General features: G+C 47.3%; 1 protein-coding gene across 6 annotated transcripts in view; it reads left to right on the plus strand.

Moving 5' to 3' along the window:
* TMEM131 (transmembrane protein 131) overlaps positions 1-21,572 on the plus strand; it is a 192,812-nt gene that overhangs the window by 161,680 nt on the left and 9,560 nt on the right. For all 6 annotated transcript variants that reach the window (XM_019931144.3, XM_019931142.3, XM_019931143.3 and 3 more), the window contains 3 exons: positions 268-845; positions 14,370-14,545; positions 17,167-17,294. In XM_019931144.3, coding sequence (XP_019786703.2) covers positions 268-845; positions 14,370-14,545; positions 17,167-17,294 — 882 coding nt within the window. The remainder of the gene's footprint in view (positions 1-267; positions 846-14,369; positions 14,546-17,166; positions 17,295-21,572) is intronic.

Below are 21,572 nucleotides of genomic sequence, written 5' to 3' on the forward strand. Positions count from 1 at the left end.
CCTGCGTACAGTGCTCTGTTACTAAGAACTCATAGCAAATGCCATGTTTTTATTGATAAGCGTTAAAATATTCTCAGTTGTATCAATACCTCAATTCCTATATTGCCAGTTAGAACAGACCCAGTCCAGTTGTGGAAAGTATCCTGTTTCTTGCTGTTTTTTCCTTCGGGTAGTTCATATTTATGGTGGCTATACTGATGAAGTAATGCTTTTAATCTTAGATCTTGTAGGTTGCTATTACTGATCTGCAGTTGGTCCTTTTTTCAGCTTGAACACACTCAGCTGTGACCCCAGTCACAGTAGGGGGTTCTGTGGAACAGGCGGTTCGGCGTCCCGACCCAGCGCAGGGAGTCATAAGCAGTGTGGCCCACCAGTCCACCCACACAGCAGTCACGGCAATAGGAACTCAGCTGACGTGGAAAACGTCAGAGCCAAAAGCAGCGCAAGTACCTCTAGCAGGACTAACGCCCAGTCGGCGAGCAAAGCCAGCGCCCTGGTCTTAGATTCACATGCCATGGCCCAGGGTCACACAGCGGGCAGGAAGTCCAAGGGGGCAAAACAGAGCCAGCACGGCAGCCAGCACCATGCCCACAGCCCGCTGGAGCATCACTCAGCACCGCCACCGCCAGTGCCTCAGCACCAGGAGCCACAGCCCGAGAGGCTGTCCCCCACACCCCTCACACCCCCGGCCCACCCGGAGCACCCCGGCAGCACACGGCACAGCTCGGAGGACTCGGACATCACCAGTCTCATCGAAGCCTTGGACAAAGACTTCGAGCACCACGACTCCCCAGCCCTGGAAGTGTTTGCAGAGCAGCCGCCTTCACCACTGTCGAAAAGCAAAGGTAATCATGGGTTCTCACGGCCAGGAAAGCGTGACACGTGAGGGGAGAGCCAGCGCGTGTTTAGGGGGCTACTGTGATCGTAGTTGTGATGAGCAGCTAATTTAGTAGGTGTTCTTCTGGCCCAGGTTCATCTCTGCTCTTGGACTTCAGCTTTTCCATATCAAGATGCAGATAGAGGTACCCATTTGTCATAAAAGATATTTGTATTTCTTAGATTACTTGCCAAATTCAGGAAGTTATTGGACATCTACTGTTTTCCTTTTCAACTGCGTGTGATTACTGTGTTACTGTGGCGGGTTGAGCTTTTTAATTTTTAAAATAGTTTTAACAGAACGGAGATCATCTGCCTTTTAACTCAAAAATAGGACTTCTGCACAACCTGTGCTTCAGAGCAGGGGTTGGCAAACCACAACCCGCGGGCCGAGTCGTCACCTGTTGTTGTAAAGAAGGATTTATGAGGACCCGGCCATGCTCATTCGTTCATCACGGTCCGTGGCTGCTTTTGTGCTGCAGCAGTGGCGGAGCTGAGCAGCTGCAACAGAGGCTGTAAGGTCCACAAACCAGAAAATATTTACTGTCTAGCCCTTTCCAGAAAAAGGTTGCTGACCCCTGCTTTAGAGTTCTTCATGCTGTATTAGTTATCCATTTCTCAGTAACAGTTACCCCAAAACCTAGTGGCTTAAAACCCCACCATTCACTATCTCACAGTTTCTGGGGGTCAGGCATCTGGGTGCAGCTTAGCCGGCTTCTCTGGATCTCACAAGACGGCAGTCAGGGTGTTGGCCAGCGCTGAAGCCTTTGTAAGGTTCAGCTGAAGGTGGATCTGCTTCCAGGTTCGCTCAGGTGGTTGACGGCAGGATTCAGTTCTTCACGGCCTGGTGGACTGAGGGTCTGGGTTCCTTCCTGACTGTGGCCAGCCACCTCTGCATAGAGCAGCTCAAAGCTGTTGTTGGCTTTACCAGAGCAAGCAAGTAGGAAGGCAAGAGAGAGAACAGGCTGGCAGGACAGAAGTCGTGGTCTTCTGTGACCTACTCTTGGAAGTGACCCCCCATCACTTCTGCAGTGTTCTCATTAGAAGTGTGGTCCAGCCACACTTCGGGAGAGAGAGTTCCACGAGAGCATAACGTGGGGCTCCCTTCTTTGAAGTCTACGCACCACACATACATAGGCAGGCTAATTTGTAACTTCCAGAATCAAAATGTGAAAAATAGTGAATGGCTTCTGGCTATATTTCAGTTTATTCCCTTTACAGCCTGAACTTTTTTGCATCTTCCTCTCTCTCCTGTGGCAGCCATGCTAATACATTACTCTAAGCCTATTTAAGTCCCTCCCTCACTGAGGTACCAAGGAGTATTTGCCTTTGGTTTGCACAGGGAATAGGGAACCTGGCAGCCCTGAGAAGCCAGAAGAAACCTGATGCCCCAGAATCCGAGAGTCTTCTTTTAGAGAATTTCTTAGTTCCAGTGATATGAAGACTAGTTCTATATGGTCTTCTTAGAATTACTTGCATTTAGATATTTAAAACAGTAGAAAGTCTTGAATAATATTTAACTTCTTCCATAGAAATCTTTTTTTGTTGTTATCTCATTATTAATAGAGCTTACATATTTTAGGGTAATTTTTACAGTAATATTAAATGAATGCTTAAAGTTCCTTTTATAAATTAGATCAAGCTACATAATGTGTTTTTCTCCTATCAAGAGCATGAATAAAATAAACATATATTATCCCTTCTTACCACAAAGAGGGGCTCTGGCAGTCGAAGTGAGCACCTTGTTGCTTGTGTCTAAGATAGTCCTCTAACACCACCATAGGCCCGTTTTTCTTTTCAGGGCCATTCATCTAGATCTTGAAATTTAAACATGTTTTTTATTGTTCACAGTGGTCCGAGAGTCGACCTACTAAAAGCTGTGTAATGATGGCGCGTGGGTACCACATTATTAGTGATTCTTGAGCCCACAAGGAGGCAGTGATTACCAGCTTCACATGAGTGGCCACCCCACTTGGTAGCCTTCCACTGCTGCTGTGTGGAAAGAAGGAAAGAGCCAGATCTTAGTTGTGTTTTTTTCCTTCTTCAATAAGTGGTTTTATTGAAGTATAACATACATGTAGAAACTCAGTCTTTTAAAAGAACTTTAAAAGTTGGGCGTTGAGGGCTTCCCGGGTGGCACAGTGGTTGAGAGTCCGCCTGCCGATGCAGGGGACACAGGTTCGTGTTCCGATCTGGGAAGATCCCACATGCCGCGGAGCAGCTGGGCCCATGAGCCATGGCTGCTGAGCCTGCACGTCCGGAGCCTGTGCTCCGCAGCGGGAGAGGCCGCAACAGTGAGAGGCCCGCGTACCGCAAAAAAAAAAAAAAGTTGGGCGCTGATCTTGGGGTTGCAAAATAGTGATACATGATAAAACCATAGGCTCTTAGCCAGGTGGAACCTTTATCATCTCTCTAAAGCTTACCCCAGCGCCCCTGCTAAAATAGTCTCGTGTTTACATTAAAGAACCTTCTCTTTTCAGAAGCACCTGTTCTCTCCCCTGCCCTTCCCAGTAGCTCAAAGAAACCTTCCTTGTAATGAGCTTCAGTGACGTGTGGCTTTTGGAGACTGTTCAGAAAGACCCTTCTTCATATGAACGGGGTCTCCCTGCTCTTGCCCTCTCTGGGTAGATGGCTTGCAGGCCATCCAGTCACTTCTGTAGTCATCCCAGCAGTCACTTTTCTTCCCGGGAGATGGGACCCAGAAATGCCCTCTGTTCATGGCTGCCTGAGCAGGGGCCCTATGGCTGGGCAGTCATTAGATTCTGTACTTCTGTGGCTTCTCCCCTGTGACACGCGAGTCCTGGGGACTGGACAGGGGCCATTGCTGGATTGAGGGTTAAAACCTGAGAACGCACTGAGCCTGGTGCAGCCATTTTCAGTGTCTGCATTCACTGCAGAAACAGTGGGATCTGCCGCTACCCTTGTTTCTGCCATTGGCAGTCTGAGGGGCAGCTTTATCTCAGGTGGGGAGAAGCCGAGTGATGTGGGCTCACAAGGCCAGGCTCTACCTTCAGGCAGACCCAGATCAAATCCTGGCTCTGCCACTTACTGTGTGATTTGGAGAAAATTACTTCCCTGAGCTTCCGTTTGTTACCTTTAAAGTGGGGAGAATAGCTTCTACTTACATGGTAGGCGGTAGGCACTGCTGTGATTTTTAGGGCAGGAAATGGCGCTGCCATCACTAGGCTGCTGGGTAGCAGTTGGCTGTGGCCCATCCCAGCGGGAATGTCTGCTTGGAACTCGGTCTTGAGGGTTAGGAATGGGATAAGCAGAGAGCTGAGGACAGAATCCCGAGGACAAGGCCAGCAGACAGTGTGACAGGAAGCAGGTAGCAGATGTGGTTGGCATGTCCCAGCAAGGCCAGAGCAGAGGGAGAACCGAGCTCCACAGAGCCTGGAGGACCTTGGCAGGAATAGTCTCTGTGAAGTGAGCCTAGAAGCCAGGTAACTGTGGCTTGGAGAGCACCTGGCACACCAGACCGTTACCAGTGGCCGCTTCTTGGTGTGCATGTGAGGGGCCAGTGAGTGAGGGGTGGAGGTTACTCTTTAATCTGTAGTTTCCATGTTCTTTGATTTTTAACCAAAAAAAAAAAGGATGCGTATATCTTGCAGTAGTATTTTTAGTGAAGAAAAAAAATAGGAGAACATGTTGCTTGAAAATATCTGTGGGCCAAGGACAGAAAGGGGGGTAGAGCTGAGGGCAGCGGTGTTGTCAGCGCTTCCTGACGTTCCAGACACGACCGCAAGTGCCTCGGGCACCTGGGTGGTTGGCGTTGCGCTGACCCTGTTTGCAGGGGGGAAGCCCAGTCTAAGAAGGGTTACGTCAGGCAGACACAGGAGCCAAGCCCAGGCCCAGCCCGAACCCTCAGCTCGCAGCTGCACGACACCACCTCCCACAAGGAGGAGCAGTATTTGAGTAGGTAATTGGTGCGACCCAATACCCAGGGAGGTGGGTGGGTGGGACCCAGCTCCGCAGAGTATACGAGGGCACGTGTTCCACAGGCGCGTGGACGCAGAGGGATCGGTAGCTTCTGAGGCCAAAGGGGAAGCGGTAGGGTAGAAACAGAAGGTAGAGGAAGTCTGGAATGATCAGACCTCAAATAGCTGAGATTTCTGTAGGCTGGGAGTCCATAGGACATGGGAATTGGATTTGCAGAGCAGTCTCTCGGGCAACATCGGGGACCCAGCTGAGGGTCACTGTGGCCTCCCTCACGCTTGTGCCGTTCTTCTCCATGACTGTGCAGCCCACGGGTGAAGAGTGAACACGGGGTGGTTGGAGCCCTGCAGGGCAAGGACAGCAGAGAGACCAGGGCTGAGAACGTCGTGGGGCGTTGGCAGGAGAACAATGGGCGTGCCACGCTGTGCGGAATTAGCAGGACCTTAACACAGAAGGAGGCTCACTGACAGGGAGAATGGACAAGTCAAGGGCCGGGGCTCCAACAAGTCAAGTTACAGGGATGGTGGAAGCAAGGGAATGAGAGGAGACCAAGGCGTGAAAAGGAGGCGTGAGGGTTTAGGGTTTGGGAGAAAAAGCAGGTCCGCGCAGTTCTGCCCTCAGGTGCAGCCTGGAAGTGAGGTGTGGGGGTGTAACGGAAATAAAGCCCGTTAGCACCAGCGGGGCCTTTATACAACACTCGAGAGCCACCTCTATTGGAATTCAGGTTTTCAGAAAGGTATACGATGACGTGCCATGAGATCAGTGAGACCATGAAAGCAGCTTCTTGTCAGTTCGGTTCAGTTGTGCCACCAAAAGAGGTTTTGTTTCTAAGTGAGTTGGGAGAGAAAGCTTTGAAAGCCTTCGGGATTTCAGAGTGACCGATAGAGATTGTCATCCCGACCTGTACCAGGCCAGGGCCTGGATGGTGGGAGCTTGAGAGTCCAAGGTGTCCATGAGTCACTGCCAGGCTCCTCAGTGAACGCTGCGGGGTGTGCAGGCTCCACTGTCGAGGCTGGGCAGAGTGTGTGTAGAGGGTCCTAGGGGTGCAGATCTGATGGGTCACCCACCAAGGGAACAGACAGACTGGATTTAGAGCTGAAACGAAAATCCACTGTAAACACTCCTCACTGCAAAGCAGGGCATCTGCTAGGTCCTGGTGGAGCCCGGCGCTTGGCTGGTAAGCTTTCTGCTCCCTCCTCTATTACTGTGTACAGCCCCACAGGCCAAGGTAGTTAGCACTTGGAGTGAAGGTAACCTGATTCGCCCAACAAAGGCAGAGACGCTGGACGAGAGTGAGCAGAGAGAAGGGCTAGCGTAGGCTCTGGGGAAGCAGGCCCTCTGGGGTCAGCTTGCCACCGGGACAGGAAGTACGGTGGCTGCCCCTACATAGAGGAGCCCTCCCCACCCCGCCCTGGAAGAGAGGGTATTGGGTAAGTGTTTTGAGGCCTTGCTGCCCAGAGTTGAAGTCCAGGGATCAGCAATAGTGACGTAACTTGAGAGCTTTTAGAAATGTCGAATCTTGGGCCCCAACCCAGACTGCCAAATCAGATTCTCTATTTAACAGTATCTGCAGGAGATTGGGATAACCTGTGTTGAGCCATTAGAGCCCCACTCACTAGGGGAACGTAACCAATGAATGCTTTTGGGGGGTGGTTTGGGGCTGGGCCCATCTAGTAGGTTTTTTGTTTTTGTTTTTGTTTTATTCAAACAGTCACAAAAAATATAATCTTCCTCATCAGTTCACTCAGTCCCATGTAATTAATTTTTTTTTCATCTTGATCTTTTGTTAGCACTTTTATGAATTCATCAGTTGTCCATTAGAGTTCTGAAAATGCTTATTCATTCAGTTCAGCAGTATAGTCAGTTACCAGAAACCTGTACTTGTCAGAGTCTTTTCCATGAATTCCTTGAAGATGAAACCCTTTTATAGGAACATTTTTGCAAAAGCATCAGAGTACACCCAGAACTGTCTGTAAATGACAAAAGACTTAAAAATGACCACGGTTAAAGATTTGATGAAAGTTCATAATAATGCAATTGACAAGGAAATTTAGTTATTTCTGAGATACACATTTTAAAGTAATAACTAGAAATATGACTTATAACATTATACCAGAACATATAAGATTTTTAGGAATTTCATGTAATGTCCATCTAGTGGGTTTTTGGGCAGCTGGGAGTTGCCCTTAAAGATAGTGGAGAGAAATGCCTAAATGGGAAGACAGAAGCTATCCTTTCCCAGCACTGAGTTGTATTAAGTTTGCTCTAGAATATCCATGATACTTTATTTCTGGAATAAAGAAATCCAAAATCTAATCGAACATAATACTTCTGTGAAAACCCTAAATAACTGAACTCTCTATGCTGCATAAGGTTATGGTTGCGCAGCCTTTTTGTCTCAGTCCCGTGTACCTTATTCTGCTTAGCGCTTCAGAAGGTATATACAGCCTCCTAAGGTACAAGGAAAACTAGAACAAAAGAGAATATGGGTCTGCCCGCAAATTCATAGGTAATTCCTTTCCTGGGATAGATGTAAGTTTTTTTCACTTAATAAAAATTCTTTTCTACCTTCTAGTGGGCTAAACCAGTATCTTCACTATCTAAGCACAGAACCTAATATGACAAAATAAGACGGTAATTGCTACTGATTTTTGAACACAATATTTACTTTAGCTTAAAGAACTCCTGAAGAGTTCCTTCATATGCACCTTTTGGTATGTTTCAGGTTATCATACTCATATTGACGTATCATTTCAGAACCAGTAGGGAGACGTAAACTTACATGACCAGTACTGACCCAAATAAATCATATGTTGGCGTGTACTGTTTATTGGCCTCACTCAGACCTTTTAACCAGGCAGAAGATGAGGAGAAAGACAGATTCCTGTCGGGATGGATGATCCTCCAGAGATTCTTCCGAACCTTCAGTCAGGTGTACCTGTCATTGCCTGGCTTAGGTCCACAGCTGCCGGGCACTGCACACGTTCAGAGAAGCCATTTGCTAGTAATTGAAATGGTCTTGAAGTAATTCTTTGGGGTGGGCCTTAAGTGAAACGATTTAAAGTTGGAGAGACACAACCAAAGCAACTTGCCCCAAACTAGCGATTACAAATTCCTTTATTCGCTTCTTAGTGAAGACAAAAGAGTAACTGAGTGAGTCGGGCATATTCTTTAAATGGATAATTCGTATTTTGCCTACTTTTAAAACGATTAGTGGTGGTTTAAAGGATTAAAGCACATGTAAAACAGTGAATCAAAGACAGAAAGTGGTTTTCGATGTTTTATCTGTTTGTTTTTAATTATGGTGCTATCTCAACAAAAACCTAGAATAAAGTTTGTTGTTACCATTCAGTGTTAAATTGAGCTGCAAATTTCCTGGCGGCTGAGGCCAAGAAGCATCGTTATATAGTTCTGCAGGAAAAGGAGGCAGGAGAGTTCATCTGAAAAACCAGACTTCGCTGGCATTGAAGTCCCGCTGAGGAATCTGAGGACACTGGATGATAGACTGGGCATTGTGTCTTTGTTGCAGAGAGAACGGGAATGTTCTCCACACACATGCTTTATATTGGTCGTGTAACATTGAACCTTAACTCCCCACCGCATCATGCCTCCTAGATGTACGCTCAGCCTCACCCACACACACAGCATCTGTGGGGCCTGTGGGTGTATATACAGTCACTTGTGGTTGGATTATCTCATAAGGGTCAGAGCATCACTGTTAGGTGAAGATGCCGGACCCGTCAGCAGCAGGTGGTGTGGTGCTCGGTCGCACACACTTAGCAGCCTGCCTCGTGTTCTTGTACCCGCTGGGGGTAGCTCCCAGGGGTCCTGCAGGTGGGGACAGATGGTTTTTGTCAATAAAGAGTTTTGAATCCACTCAACTGTTAGGAAATATATACTTAATTAGGCCTTAAAGTAATGAAGAAACTATTTCGTTCTGACCATTTTTAAGAGCATCCACCAACCGGATACCTCATTTTGAGGAGCGCTGACCCTGTCATCTCGCCGAGATGCAGTAGCTGCAGAAAGTAGCCCCTGTCCGAGTTGGGTGGCAGGTTTCACACTCACCCACTGAGTCCTGATGAGTGCTTGTCACCTGTCAGCAGTGTGAGGTGGGTTTTGGGGCCCACTTTCTAACTTGCACCTCTTGTTTTCTCTCAGGCCTCCTACCCCAGAAGCACACACACAATGAGCAATAAAGTACCACTTCTCACAGTCGCCAGTTAGGCATCCATAACCTCTCCACCACCTTCCTGCCCATGATGGGACTTAGGTAGAGAAGAAGCTTATGCAGAGAGTCCAAGCGGGACTTCCTGCTTCCCTTCCAGGTCTGAAACGTCGTAACAGAACTTGTGTGTTTGGGGATGGCAGCTTGAGATAGATGGTTAGGGCTTCGGAAGGCACCCCAGGTTTACTTTTCCAGCCAGCCGTGGCCAACCCTTCTTGGGGGGAAGGATGCACAGGGACACCAGGCCTCTTCTTACCCCCTGGAGTCAGGACATGAAGACCTGGGCAAGAAAGCTTGTCACATAAGAGCACTGGCCAGCCTCTCGTGGTCATTGTCATATCCTTAGCAGGCTTATCTTCTAATTTCTAGTTCATTGTTGATGATTAGAATTTAACCTGTCAAATGACTTTTCTCACTTTCTCTAATTTGGGCATTCAAATTATGTATCTCTAGAAGTATCAGTAGCCTAGGAGCCATAGATCATATACAGAAAAAATTTTTCAGTGGTAGCTATGTTAAAAAGAAGTCTGTGTATTCATGGATTGCAAAAAGCAGCCAGTTTTCTAAAGTATGTCAAAAGCCATAAAAATAAAATAATGCACGTGCGTCCTTTGAAAGCCAGTAAGCTCATATCTGGAAATTTAACATCAGGAGATGATCTCACATACCTCATGTTTTATAATAGTGAAAATTGGAAACTAAGTGTCTGAGAACAGGGGATTTGTAATTAATGCAGCCTGTCATTTAAGGTAATTATGCCTGGAGTGTCTGTGTTACAAGAAGGACAGGAGATCATTGTCAACTTCCCTGAACTATGTTCCTTTTGTTTGTTTTTCAGTGAGTGGAACAGGGTGGCCCGGCGGTCAGTTGTGAGGTAGACATTTGTAAATCTCCCACTTTTCACGGACGGACAAGAGGTTAGAATGAGAGATCCAGTCTTTGGCATGTTGAGAAAAAAGTTGGAATAGAGTTTGGAAAGGGTGGCTTTCAGGCCAAATGGACCTATTATTTGCAAAAGAAAAAAAATGTGTTTAGCTTCTTAGAAGTAAACAACACTTTATATGTTCTGAAGGATTAATGTACTTGGCAAGGATCAGTACCCACGCCATGAACATGCCATGACTTGGTCACGTGTGACCTCTTGGGGACTTTTTGCTTTTAAATTTCAGTGAGACATAACACTTTTTTTTTTTTTTTTTTTTACTTTTAAGGTAATTATAGATTCACATGCAGTTGCACATAATAATGCGGAGAGATCCCTTGTACCTTTTACCCAATTTCCCCCAATAACATGTTGCAAAACTGCAGTACAGCATCACAACCAGGATACTGATGTTGATGCAGTAAGACACAGGGATCCCTTATGGGCCCTTTTCTAGCCACACCCGCTTCCCTCCCACTCCCCCCCTCCCCCCAGCCTAAACCCCAGAGGAGGTTTAATCATTTCTCCAGTCTTATAATTTTGTCACTTCAAGAGTGTTGTGTAAATGGAGTGAAGCGTGATTCTGGATTGAAACCTGGGTAAGTTGTCATGAAGGATTGAGATGGAGAAGCTTCTGGACTTGGGGCAGCAAGTCTCAGAGCAGGTCATGCTGTTGGTGTATTTCACTGTTCCGAAAGGCCCAAAACTCACTTCTGCGGCTCAGCAGACACTGGCTGAGCACTTGCTGCATGCAGAGCCTTGTCAGGCACTGAGGATGGAGAGCTCAGTGCGGCCTAATCTCTGCCCTTCAGGTGCTAAGACTGTACGAGGAACAGAGCCTAGGGGTGAGTGTTGATCGCAGTAGGTCAGCTAGCATCCTCAGCCAGGAGTCTGCTCGCCGATGGTGGGGGGGGTAGACGTAGGGTGAGTGGCCTCCGGGACAGTTTATTCCAGGCAGTGGTGTGAAGCCTGAGGAACCTGTCCTTCATGTTGCGTATATTTCTCCTTTGGTCACTGCTGGAAACATACTCTGAGTTTACTAAGCTGCTTCTCCCTTCAGCTTGTACCGTCTTTACTTGGATGGGTTAATTTTCTATTACTGATCATGCATCAGTTAAGTCATGGCTCCCATAAGGCTAGGAGACCTCCAGTCTCCTCCACTGTGTATTGAGTTAATTTATCTTTGAGAGGGCAGTCTCCCTCAGAATTCCTATTCCCACTTCCCAGGTTCCTACTCTTGCTTCTGTGCCCAGCAACAGCACGGGGGTGTGAACTGGTAGCTTGGCCTCTGGAAACTGAATGTTCCACGACGGGCCAAGGGCTAAGGAAGGGCTCGGGACAAGGCTAGAGCAGACCTGGAGAGATAGATGGGTCCAGACTGTAAAGGAGTTTGAACGTTATCCTATAGAAAACAGCGAGAATCAAGTTTTTGTATTTAAGAAGTGTTTCAAAAGGAAAGTAATGCTGTTGGCAGGGTGGAAGGTATAAGGAGAGACGACAGGAAGATGGGGCCGTTACAGTAGGCCAGGCACAGGGCAAGTCCTGAGCTGAGGAAGTGGCAGTGGGAGTGAGGTAAGAAAGGAATTAGAGGTCTTAGAGGTAGAATCCATTTGAGTGACTACTTGATGGTGGAATTGGGCTCTTTGGATCATTTCATCCAGGTGGCTCGGAATTGCCCAAATTCTACTCTACTTCAGGTACCTTTCCTCCTGAGACTCCCACGGGATATACACACACAGAGGTCACGAGAAACCGGAAACAAGGCAGCCGATCCTGTGCCTGCAGTGCCCAGCTCAGGTCTCATAAATCTGTGTGGAATTTACAGCCCAAGCCAAGGAGTCTGAGATCAGCCCTACATTCCAGTCCCCAAGAGGGCTTGTTGACACCGATTGCCGGGTCCCCCCACCCCGGGTTTGGTTCAGTACACCTAGAGAGGGGCCTGAGAATTTGCATTTCCAACAAGTTCCTAGGTGTTGCTGATTCTGCTGGTCTGGGAAAACACTTTAAGAACCGGGAGCCCTGAGGAAGAGTAGAGACCCGTGGGAACAAGCTTGCCAGCGGCAAGAGGGAGACACGCCACCTGGAGCGTGCAGCCTCGCAGGGAGCAGGGACTGCTTACGGGTACATGTGGGCCTGTCCTCTGTCTGATCCACTCAGATCATTAGTCCTTCCTCTAGGGAAGGGGCACTCTCTCCTCTCCCACCAACTTTTGAACTTGGGAATAGAAGCAGCAGAAGAAACCATACATGACAGTGAGGTAGCCACTAGCCTGGGTGATGGACTGATGCTGATACTGTAGAGCAGTGATCCTCAGCCTGGCTGCATAGTGGGTCCACCAGAGGAGCTTGTTAAAAATATACCCACGTCCAGGTCCCACTGAGAACCACTTAATCAGAATCTCGCAGGGTAGAGCCCTGAACAGTGTTCGTTAAAAGCTTCCTAGGTTGTTCTAAAGTGCAAGAACCATTATTTTAGACTGAGAACCAAAAGATGTTTCTAGGTTGTTTAACTCAGTTTGGGACATTTTAGATTTGAATTGCTTATGTCAAATTAATTAAAGTTCAGCCCCAAAGGAGAATGTGAAAGGAAAGGGAAGAAGTTCCAAGGGCAGATTTCCAGGGAACACCAGCAAAGATGAAGCCAGGTGTCAGAAGAATCACAGTACCGGAAGAGGGTGATGATGTTGGGGTCCAGCAGGGACACGGAGGGGGATAATCCAAAGAGTCCAGTGGAACCGAGAGGTCTTGTAGAATGAGAAGTGCTAGAGGTCACCCGCACTGACAGTTGGGCTGTTGTCAAAATCACATTCGATAAGGTGCTGGGGACAGACGTCCACGGGCAGCATGTTAAGAAGTCAGAAAAAAAAAAAAAGTCAGTAAAAGATGGGGATTTGGAGGTAAAAGTGTAAACTACTCTTTCATGAAATAAGATTTTTTAACTAACTGCTGGTTTGCTGTTTCCTTTTCTCCTTTATTTGTACATCTGTGGCTTCAAAATTTGAGTCCAGTTTTTTTTTTAATCACTTCCAGATCTTTTCTATTTATCAAGGAGGTTTCAGGTTATTGTGAATACAGATTATTTATACAGATAATGTCTCTCGTCCAGTGAACCTGAGCATGATAAAAAGGTATAATTTCAGGTGGGAAATGCATTGCATGGGGGTTAATGTCAGCCATGTGGGAAAATTTGAAGTGCTTTCAGCATGAACCGCTAGACACTCAGACTCCGAAATCCGAGGGCTCTCAGGACCAGAGCAGGACAGGTCCTTCCCTTCTGCCGCAGACAAGAGGGCTCTTGGCGTTATGTTACTGGTGTTCACTGCAGTGTTCCCAGGACACGCCACACTGCCTGGGAAACGGCAGGCACTCGAATGTGTCGAGGGTTGTTTTCTCATCTGTCTTGGGAACATCCACATCTTTTAAAATAATAGGACTTCCTTGGCAGTCTAATGGTTAAGACTCTGTGCTTCCAATGCAGGGGACGTGGGTTCGATTCCTGGTAGGGGAGCTAAGATCCCACATGCCACGTGGCCAAAAATAATAATAATAATAAAAAATATAAAATGCTAAGGTTGAAAAAATTAAAATAATAGGCTTTTCGTAGTTCTGTTTTACCCTCTGTCCATATATAACATTAGCTGGTACTTATATGCCTGGTACTGTCCTAAGGGCTTCATGTAATTCCTCATCACAACACTGTGAGGTCGTCTTCCCCAGTCTGCAGATGAGAGGCCAAGGTCACACTGCTAGTTAGGGAAGAACCAGGATTTGGACCCAGCTACCGGGGTTCTCAGCACCCTGCAAGTGACATACATGCAGCTCATCCCGTGCCACCTTCAGGCTCCCATCTCCAGAAAGATTTGAAAGGATCTCTGGTTTTCACGTCTGTGACTTTTCAAAGCTACATCACCCTCCGGGATATAAAAAAGTACAGGTGACACTTGAACAACAAGGGTTTGACCTGCACGGGTCCACTTATACATGGATTTTTTTTTTTTTCAGCAGTAGAGACTGCAGTACTACACGGTCCATGGTTGGTTGAACCTGAGGGTACAGAGGGGCCAACTATAAGTTATACACCGATTAACCCCCTGCAGTTCAAGGGTCAGCTGTCTTCTGAGAGACGTACAGATTTGTCACAACTAGTGGGTTTGCCAAAGCTCATGGAACTGTACACTTAAAATGGGTGTATCTTCTTGCATATAACTCACGCCTCGAGAAAGCTGATTTTTTAAAATATTCTAATCGAAAAGTCAAACATGATTTCAAAAGCTTTAGAGAAGAACTGAAGTAGAGAAAGAAACAGTTATTAATCAGAGTTCAGTCTCTTCAAAAAAAAGTTTTAATGGCTTTGTTTTCCAAGCTGTTTAAAAATCAAGTGTCATTTTACATTCATTGTCATCCCCAGGGAAAGGAAAGCCTCTTCAGCGCAAGGTAAAACCACCTAAAAAGCAAGAGGAAAAGGAGAAGAAGGGAAAGGGAAAGGCCCAGGAAGACGAGCTGAAGGACTCCTTGGCCGACGACGACAGCTCCTCCACCACCACAGAGACCTCCAACCCAGACACAGACCCGCTCCTCAAGGAGGTAGGACGGCCCCGTAGAGCAGGGTTCACACACAGTGAATGTGCTGTGTTCAACACGCGCACATGTTCTGAGGGCTAGTGCTCAAGAGTGCACAGACACGCCCAGGCAGTCACTCCCCTGCAGAAGCTCCACAGCGCTGGGCGTGAGTATCTTCACTTCCCCCGGGAACAAATTAGGAAGCCTGCTAATAAGGTGAAATAGTTAGAAACTGGAAACACAGCTTGAAAGTTAGGGACCATCTAGAATAGTAACGACTCTGGCTCATGCAAATTGTTTCAGATTTTAAGTATCAAAAGAGGATGAGGAGGGGCTTCCCTGGTGGCACAGTGGTTGGGAGTCCGCCTGCCGATGCAGGGGACATGGGTTCGTGCCCCGGTCCGGGAAGATCCCACATGCCGCGGAGCGGCTAGGCCCGTGAGCCATGGCCGCTGAGCCTGCGCGTCCGGAGCCTGTGCTCCACAACGGGAGAGGCCACAACAGTGAGAGGCCTGCGTACCGCAAAAAAGAGGATGAGGAGGAATTCTGTCACTTTGATGGATTGTATTGGCCGTGTCCTGTCGGATCACCGCTGCTACAGCGGGCCCTGGGAGCAGGTAGAGCAGGGACTGTGACCTCTGGTCCGGGCACCCACCCAGTGCACGCCGGGAGGCCGCCTCACTCCCCATCCTCTGCTCCCGGGGGTGGGGAGGTCACAAGCATCAGGGGTAACACAGCAAAATGTGCAGACACCGTGGCCATGAGATAAATGGAGGCTAATGTTACTGTTGTGACTGTGTCAGGGAGTGTGAGTTATAAGTGGTATGCAGAAAAGTGAGGGCGTACTTCTGGCATTTCTATTTTTAAATAACTATTTCAAATTTGAAATGATCCAAATAGAGCCTTTAATATTGTAGAGCAGAATTCTTTTTCAGTCGTAATCTAGTGGCTTAAAAAATCATTTCTTAAAGATATCCAGCAGTGTCGTCCACATATATTAATTTTTAAAATAAAATTTACACGTGACACTTTCTGGCCAGCCGCCCTCCCCTGTGCATCCCTGACGTTTGGCGGGTGCTCTGGGCCAAATGTCAGGGATGGGGCTGGCGTTGTGTCCCGTATCTCCTCTGTGACAGATGACTGCAGAGGAGCAGAATGCCAGCTACTGGTCCTCAAGTGGGGTCCCAGCCGTCTCTGATATGAATAAGCGTTTGGAAAGCGTTCTCAGCACAGACTTGCTCCACAACTTTGCCCCACTCCCTTTCTGCCTTCCCGGCATTTTCCTAACCACTCCTCAGTGGCCCCTCTCCAGCGGACCCCCTCTGTGCACCCACTGGCATCATCCTCCCTTCTCTGCTGTTGGTTTTCTCCTGGTTGTCCCATCTCCTGCCCGGTCATTTGCTTCCTTACAGACACAGCTCAGGACTGGCGGCCTCCGTGCCTGTTACCCTTCTCCTGGCCGAGCAGTCTGTATGCCTCCCCCTCAGCACTCCTGCGTAGAGTTCATGTGCTCGTCTCTTTGTGACTGATCTCTTTGCCAGTTTTGTGCATTTTCTTCCAAAGTGGATTTCAATCTTGGGAGGTCATTTTCTCTTGGATGTGTGTCTTTTCCAACCCTATTCTACCCATGCATTCAGCAGATACATGTTGAGTACCTGAGTGCTGGGTGCTTGAGAAGCAGCCGTGGACGAAAGAACCAGGTTCCTGTCCTGTAGGGGCTCACGGTCCACAGAGTTCCGGAAATACTGCACGACTCAGAAGAGTCTCAAAAGGTGTATGTGCAGGAGGCTGTTTTAGCCTTTCTCTGCAGCTAAATAGATTGGTCTGTGTGACCTGTTAAAATCCAGGCTGCCAGAACCGTGCAGCCGGATGCTGTCGGGTGGACGCTCATCTGCCCTGTGTCGGGAGCTCCCCCCATACCCACAGCTCTGCCCTTCGGCCGGGTATGTCTTCCCCCGATTGGCCCTATGCACCGGGAACACAGAACCAGGTTTCTGTTTTCTTCATTTCCCATCTGTGCTGCGTGTGGTCCTTCTGCGCATGAGCGGTGCACGCCCGCTCCACAGGCGGCTCCCGGGCAGGGTCACCAGTGCCTGAACGATACCTGCCCTGTTTAGAGACAAGCCCCCTGTGCTCACGCCTGGGTGCTGCGGCAGCATCACCTTACTCTGAAACACACGGTATGGTCTCCGTGCTCAACTGGTCGAGGACCCAGGGGCAGCACTGCTCTGAGATGCAGCTGGGCTGTGGCCTTCTCAGCCCACAACGCCAGTCGTGTGTAACTCTGTATTGTAGTCCTGAGTTAACTTTTCTTGTACAAAAGGCAAGGTTTTGCTCCCCAGTGCCTAAAAACAAGAAGCTACCCGTCTGTTGCTACCACTGTCAGCACCCACCCCAGTCAGGATATAAGTTAAAGTGACATTCGTTATAACTCACACTCACCAAAACATAATTTATAGTAAATCAAAGACTGAAAAATTGACAGACCCACAATAAAGAGAGGTTTGAAGAAAGGAGCTGATCATTTTTATTCATGTGATGTGTGTATCTACTACGTGTTTGGTTTTGTGTCTCTGCCTTCAGACAGCACTATATCAGGCATTTTTGTTAATCCTTCTCAGCAGTTGTGTCGATTTTTTTTATAGGATACAGAAAAGCAAAAGGGAAAACAAGCCATGCCTGAAAAACATGAAAATGAAATGTCTCAAGTGAAACAGAAAAGCAAAAAACTCTTAAATGTTAAGAAAGAAATCCCAACAGATGTGAAACCCAGGTAAGAAAAATGAGTTCAGAGAAATGAGGTATGTAAAAGTTGTTACTGGTGAGAACCAGGTAATGTTTTCGTTTGCTTGGTTGGTTTTTAGGGGGGTTTTGGCAACAAAAGCTGCATCCCTCATGACGTTCCTAGGGGGTCTTTTCTACTGCCCAGTGTTCACTGTCGCTGGTGAGGGACAGCCACATGCTTCCGATGTCAGAAGTATAAAAGGCAGAGTTAAAGCTACTTGTGAAAATGGAGGAGGAAAATGTAGGTTGGTGATCTGTTCCCAGGCAGAGAGCCGTTTCACTTCTGCACAGAGATGGCCTTGGTGGTTTAGCCGCAGGTACGAGCATAACTTCTCTCAGCTAGAGCCCTGAGTCTGCTCACTAACCCAGAGCTGCCGTTGGGGTCTAGAATTCTGTGCTGTAAAACTTGGGAGGACTTATTCTTAACCTTAAAAAAAACAGTGCTCAGGGCAGATGTGACTACCGGACAGTTCTACCATGAAGTAGCTCCCGTCCAGTTCCCGTGGGGCAGGTCCTGTGGGCCTCACAGGGAGGGCGACCTGCAGGATGTTTCCCCGGGTCAGTGAATGAGTTGAACTCTTGGGTTATTCGTTACCAAGCTTACTTCATACTTTCACTAAACTTTGGGTCTGTCTAGTAAACTACTCCTAGTTTCAGTGTGGTTAATGATGCCCTTTCTAGCTCAGCATATAAAAGGCCATCTGCGTGGAAGCCAGTATTTGCCTTCTTGTGTGGTAAGTGGCCGTCGACCCAGGAAGTTGAGGGAATTAGGTATAAATTGATAAAGGAAGACATTTATCATTAGAATTGCCCTTAGCTTTGCGGGTCTGTTCTTACTCTGATTCTAGGAATAAAACTTGAGCTCTGCAGAAACATCAATAAGCTAGACTCTGTCCCTGGGTTATACAGCTTAACTCGACAGGGGCCGTCTGTTCTGTAGAACCAGAAGCTAATAAGAAATTAGTGATTACTGCAGTAAAATTTAACCTTGTCCCTGAACTTATGCAATAACACAGGATATGGCAGTGATTAGTGACAGAATATTTATACCTAAAAGTTACCCTTTTGTGCAAAATGTCAGTTTAAGTGACCTAACCCCACGATTCGTTGAGAACGGTCTGACCCAGTTAGAAGCAACGTCAAGTGGAGTAATGGCTGATGCACTTGAGGCTCCCGAGACTGAGTGTCCGCCTGAGGTCCTTCGGTGCTAACGCTCTGCCAGCCCAGGACAGGAATCAACCCTCGTCTAGGGACTAGGGGTGATTCTTCTAGACCTTTCTCAGGCTTAGTTGACTGATCAGATGTTTTAAAGTAAATGAGGCTAAAAAACCCAAATTATGAAAAACCCTAGTTTCTACATATGCTGAGATTTTGTGAGAATGGACAGTTATGCTATCATTCTTATCATAAATTTTAAAACCCAGCTTCTAAGAATTATCGTAGTGAAACCATTTCGTAGGTGGCTGTCACCAGATCTGCCATTTATTCTCCTTCATGCCTGAGGGCAGTGTTTTTAAGACAGATCGTATGTACATGTTAATCCTCTCATCCCTCTTCCATTGATTTCTGTCATATTCTGATTTTTTTATGAAATAACTTAGCCATTAGCAGATTTGACTTTGCAAGTTTGTAAACGACTCCACTTGACGCCCCCTGACTTTGCAGGGATGTTGAGTTTGCTGGTAAACCCAAGGCCAGAGCTGCCCGCTCTCCAGCCCCTGTTAGGAGGCAGCTAGAGTGGTTAACTCATGTCCTTTTGATGTATAGTTAACAGAAATCATTACCAGAAGACAGTTTAAGCAACGTGCTCTAAATTGTCTTTTGTAACTGGAGAAATCTATATCAACCCTGGTCTTCTCATCTCCTGTATCTAATCTCTTTAAACTCACTGATCTTGTTTTGTGTTTTTCTGAATTCAGGGATAAAAGTATTGAGTCAGAATCTTTTAGTACCTCAGTCAAATTCAGAGTTCAAGACCTTTTTTTTAATAACCAGAAAGCTGGCCTCTGAATAGAGCCATTTGCTGTCTCCACTCGGGTGTGACAGCAAGTGCCCTGTGCTGTCCCGCGCTGGTCCCGCCCCAGTGACACCTGACGTTCCTGTCACCTAAGAAGTGCTCAGTGTGTTATATGTGCTTCCACGTATCTGAAGGAAATAGGTGCACACTTTTAAAAAAGAGGTATTAATAAGGCATATATCATGACTTTCTTTTGGAAGATTTACGTGGTGGGGAAAAAGCATTTATACATCAGTTGGCCAAAAAGCTGATGTTCTAATAGTAAAATCTGTGGGTTTAGCTCACACTCACTTTATCAAAGATTAGTCTTTAAATATTATCAGTGTTGTTGGAACATTATATTATATCACCTCCAGGCCAGAAGACCCAAACCCTTAAATGCTGAAGAATTCATTTTCCTATAAGTAAGTGGTAGTAAGCCAGAGGAATGGCTCCCACGTGGTCTTTGCCTGTGTAACCCCATCCTCCCTAACTCCGAAGAGTTGACTTCAAAACAACCACTAGGATTGTGGGGCAGAGGGTTACAGGGCAGAGATCTGGTCTCCCCTTTTTTTTCCAGCTTATACGCTGTAGAAGTGGGTCTGTAGACCTCCAGAAGACTGTATTTTAGGTCAGAGATGCCAGGGAGTGAGAGATGTCGGACACTAAAAGGACTTCAGGAGACCAGGAAAGGCGCAGGGCTCCCTGGTTTAGGATACCAGCTATCCATTGATTCTTTTGTTTTCTGTTTATCAGTGTATGTTTACATAACTTAAATGTAATCATCTAAAATAAGCAAAACGTGTTGTAGAATCACTGTGCCCTCTGTCAGAGTCTGCTTGAGCAGTGCACTCGGCTCAGGGCCGTGGGTGCCACAGTGCACACACCGGCCTCCAGGCCCTCGGCTCTGGGAAAGCCCTCACCTTGCCCTCAGCTCTCTGCCTCCCCTCTTCCCCCAGACGGGGGCGTGGACCGAGTATGACACTCATGAGCGTGCGTCGGCATCCCAGCTAGCTTTCTGTTCTTCTCCCTTCCAAGGAATCACCTAAATTAAGTTGGCCCTTATCCCTTTTATTCAGAAGCCTTAAAAAAGGCTTCTTGGTGGAGCTCATCTGGTCTAACTTAGGAAAGGATGAGTCAGCAAAATTAAAGCAGTTGTCTGGCACCTCTTTCCTTAAAAACCAACCAACTCCACAGTGGTGCAGAGTGAAGCTTTGTATAGACAGTCCCCAGCCCCACACTTATAAACGACTTGCTTACAAACAGTTCACACCCACCCAGCTCCACCACCACCACTACCAGAGGTCTGGGTGTCTCTGTCAGGGGAGGCTTTGTTTTTTAAAAGGTGGCGTTTTTAAATAACCCTGTCAGTCAGAAGCAGAGGGCAGACGATTTCTAAAACTGCAGCGTTAATAGTCTCGCCCGTAAACAGTGGATTTTTTCACGTCAGTTTGTTACCCCACCTAAAATTCTACTTATGTGGCTTAACCGAACCCTTCGAATTTTTGGCTAGCTCTTACACTAATTCCACACATACTAACACTTTATTATAGAAAAATTGTGAAATATAAAGAAACAAAAGAATGAAAATGACCCTTGACCTCCTACCTTATAAAATGTTTGTGAAGAGCCTCTGTTAAAATTCATCTGTGTCACAGGCCTACTGGAGAACGGACTCGAGGACACGGGGAGGGGGATGGGTAAGCCATGACAGTGAGAGAGAGACATGGACATATATACACTACCAAACGGAAAATACATAGCTAGTGGGAAGCAGCCACATAGCACAGGGAGATCAGCTTGGTGCTTTGTGTCCACCTAGAGGGGTGGGATAGGGAGGGTGGGAGGGAGGGAGACAGGAGAGGGAAGAGATATGGGAACATATGTACATGTATAGCTGATTCACTTTGTTATAAAGCAGAAACTAACACACCATTGTAAAGCAATTATACTCCAATAAAGATGTTAAAAAAAAAAGCTATACATTTAAAAAAAAATTTATCTGTTTATGAAGTCATGCTTCACGTACTGTTTTGTCATCTGCTTACCTTCTTTGCAGGGCGGGGTGGGGGGTGCCGGTGCTGGTGGTGCCGTTGGATCTGGAAAGCCTGACCCGTCTGACCTTTGCACTCTGGTGTGGACCAGCGTGGTCTGTGCCTGGCCCCGAGCCCAGCAGAAATTGGCCGCCCCCCAGGGAGTGCGAACTTGGAGGGGCAGCGGTAGGAGGAGGAACCTGAAGGGTGGGGCCGGGGGCAGAGCGGCATGTGGGAA

Source organism: Tursiops truncatus, chromosome 14 (assembly GCF_011762595.2).
Source record: "Tursiops truncatus isolate mTurTru1 chromosome 14, mTurTru1.mat.Y, whole genome shotgun sequence".
In the NCBI taxonomy this organism is placed as follows: Eukaryota; Metazoa; Chordata; class Mammalia; order Artiodactyla; family Delphinidae; genus Tursiops; species Tursiops truncatus.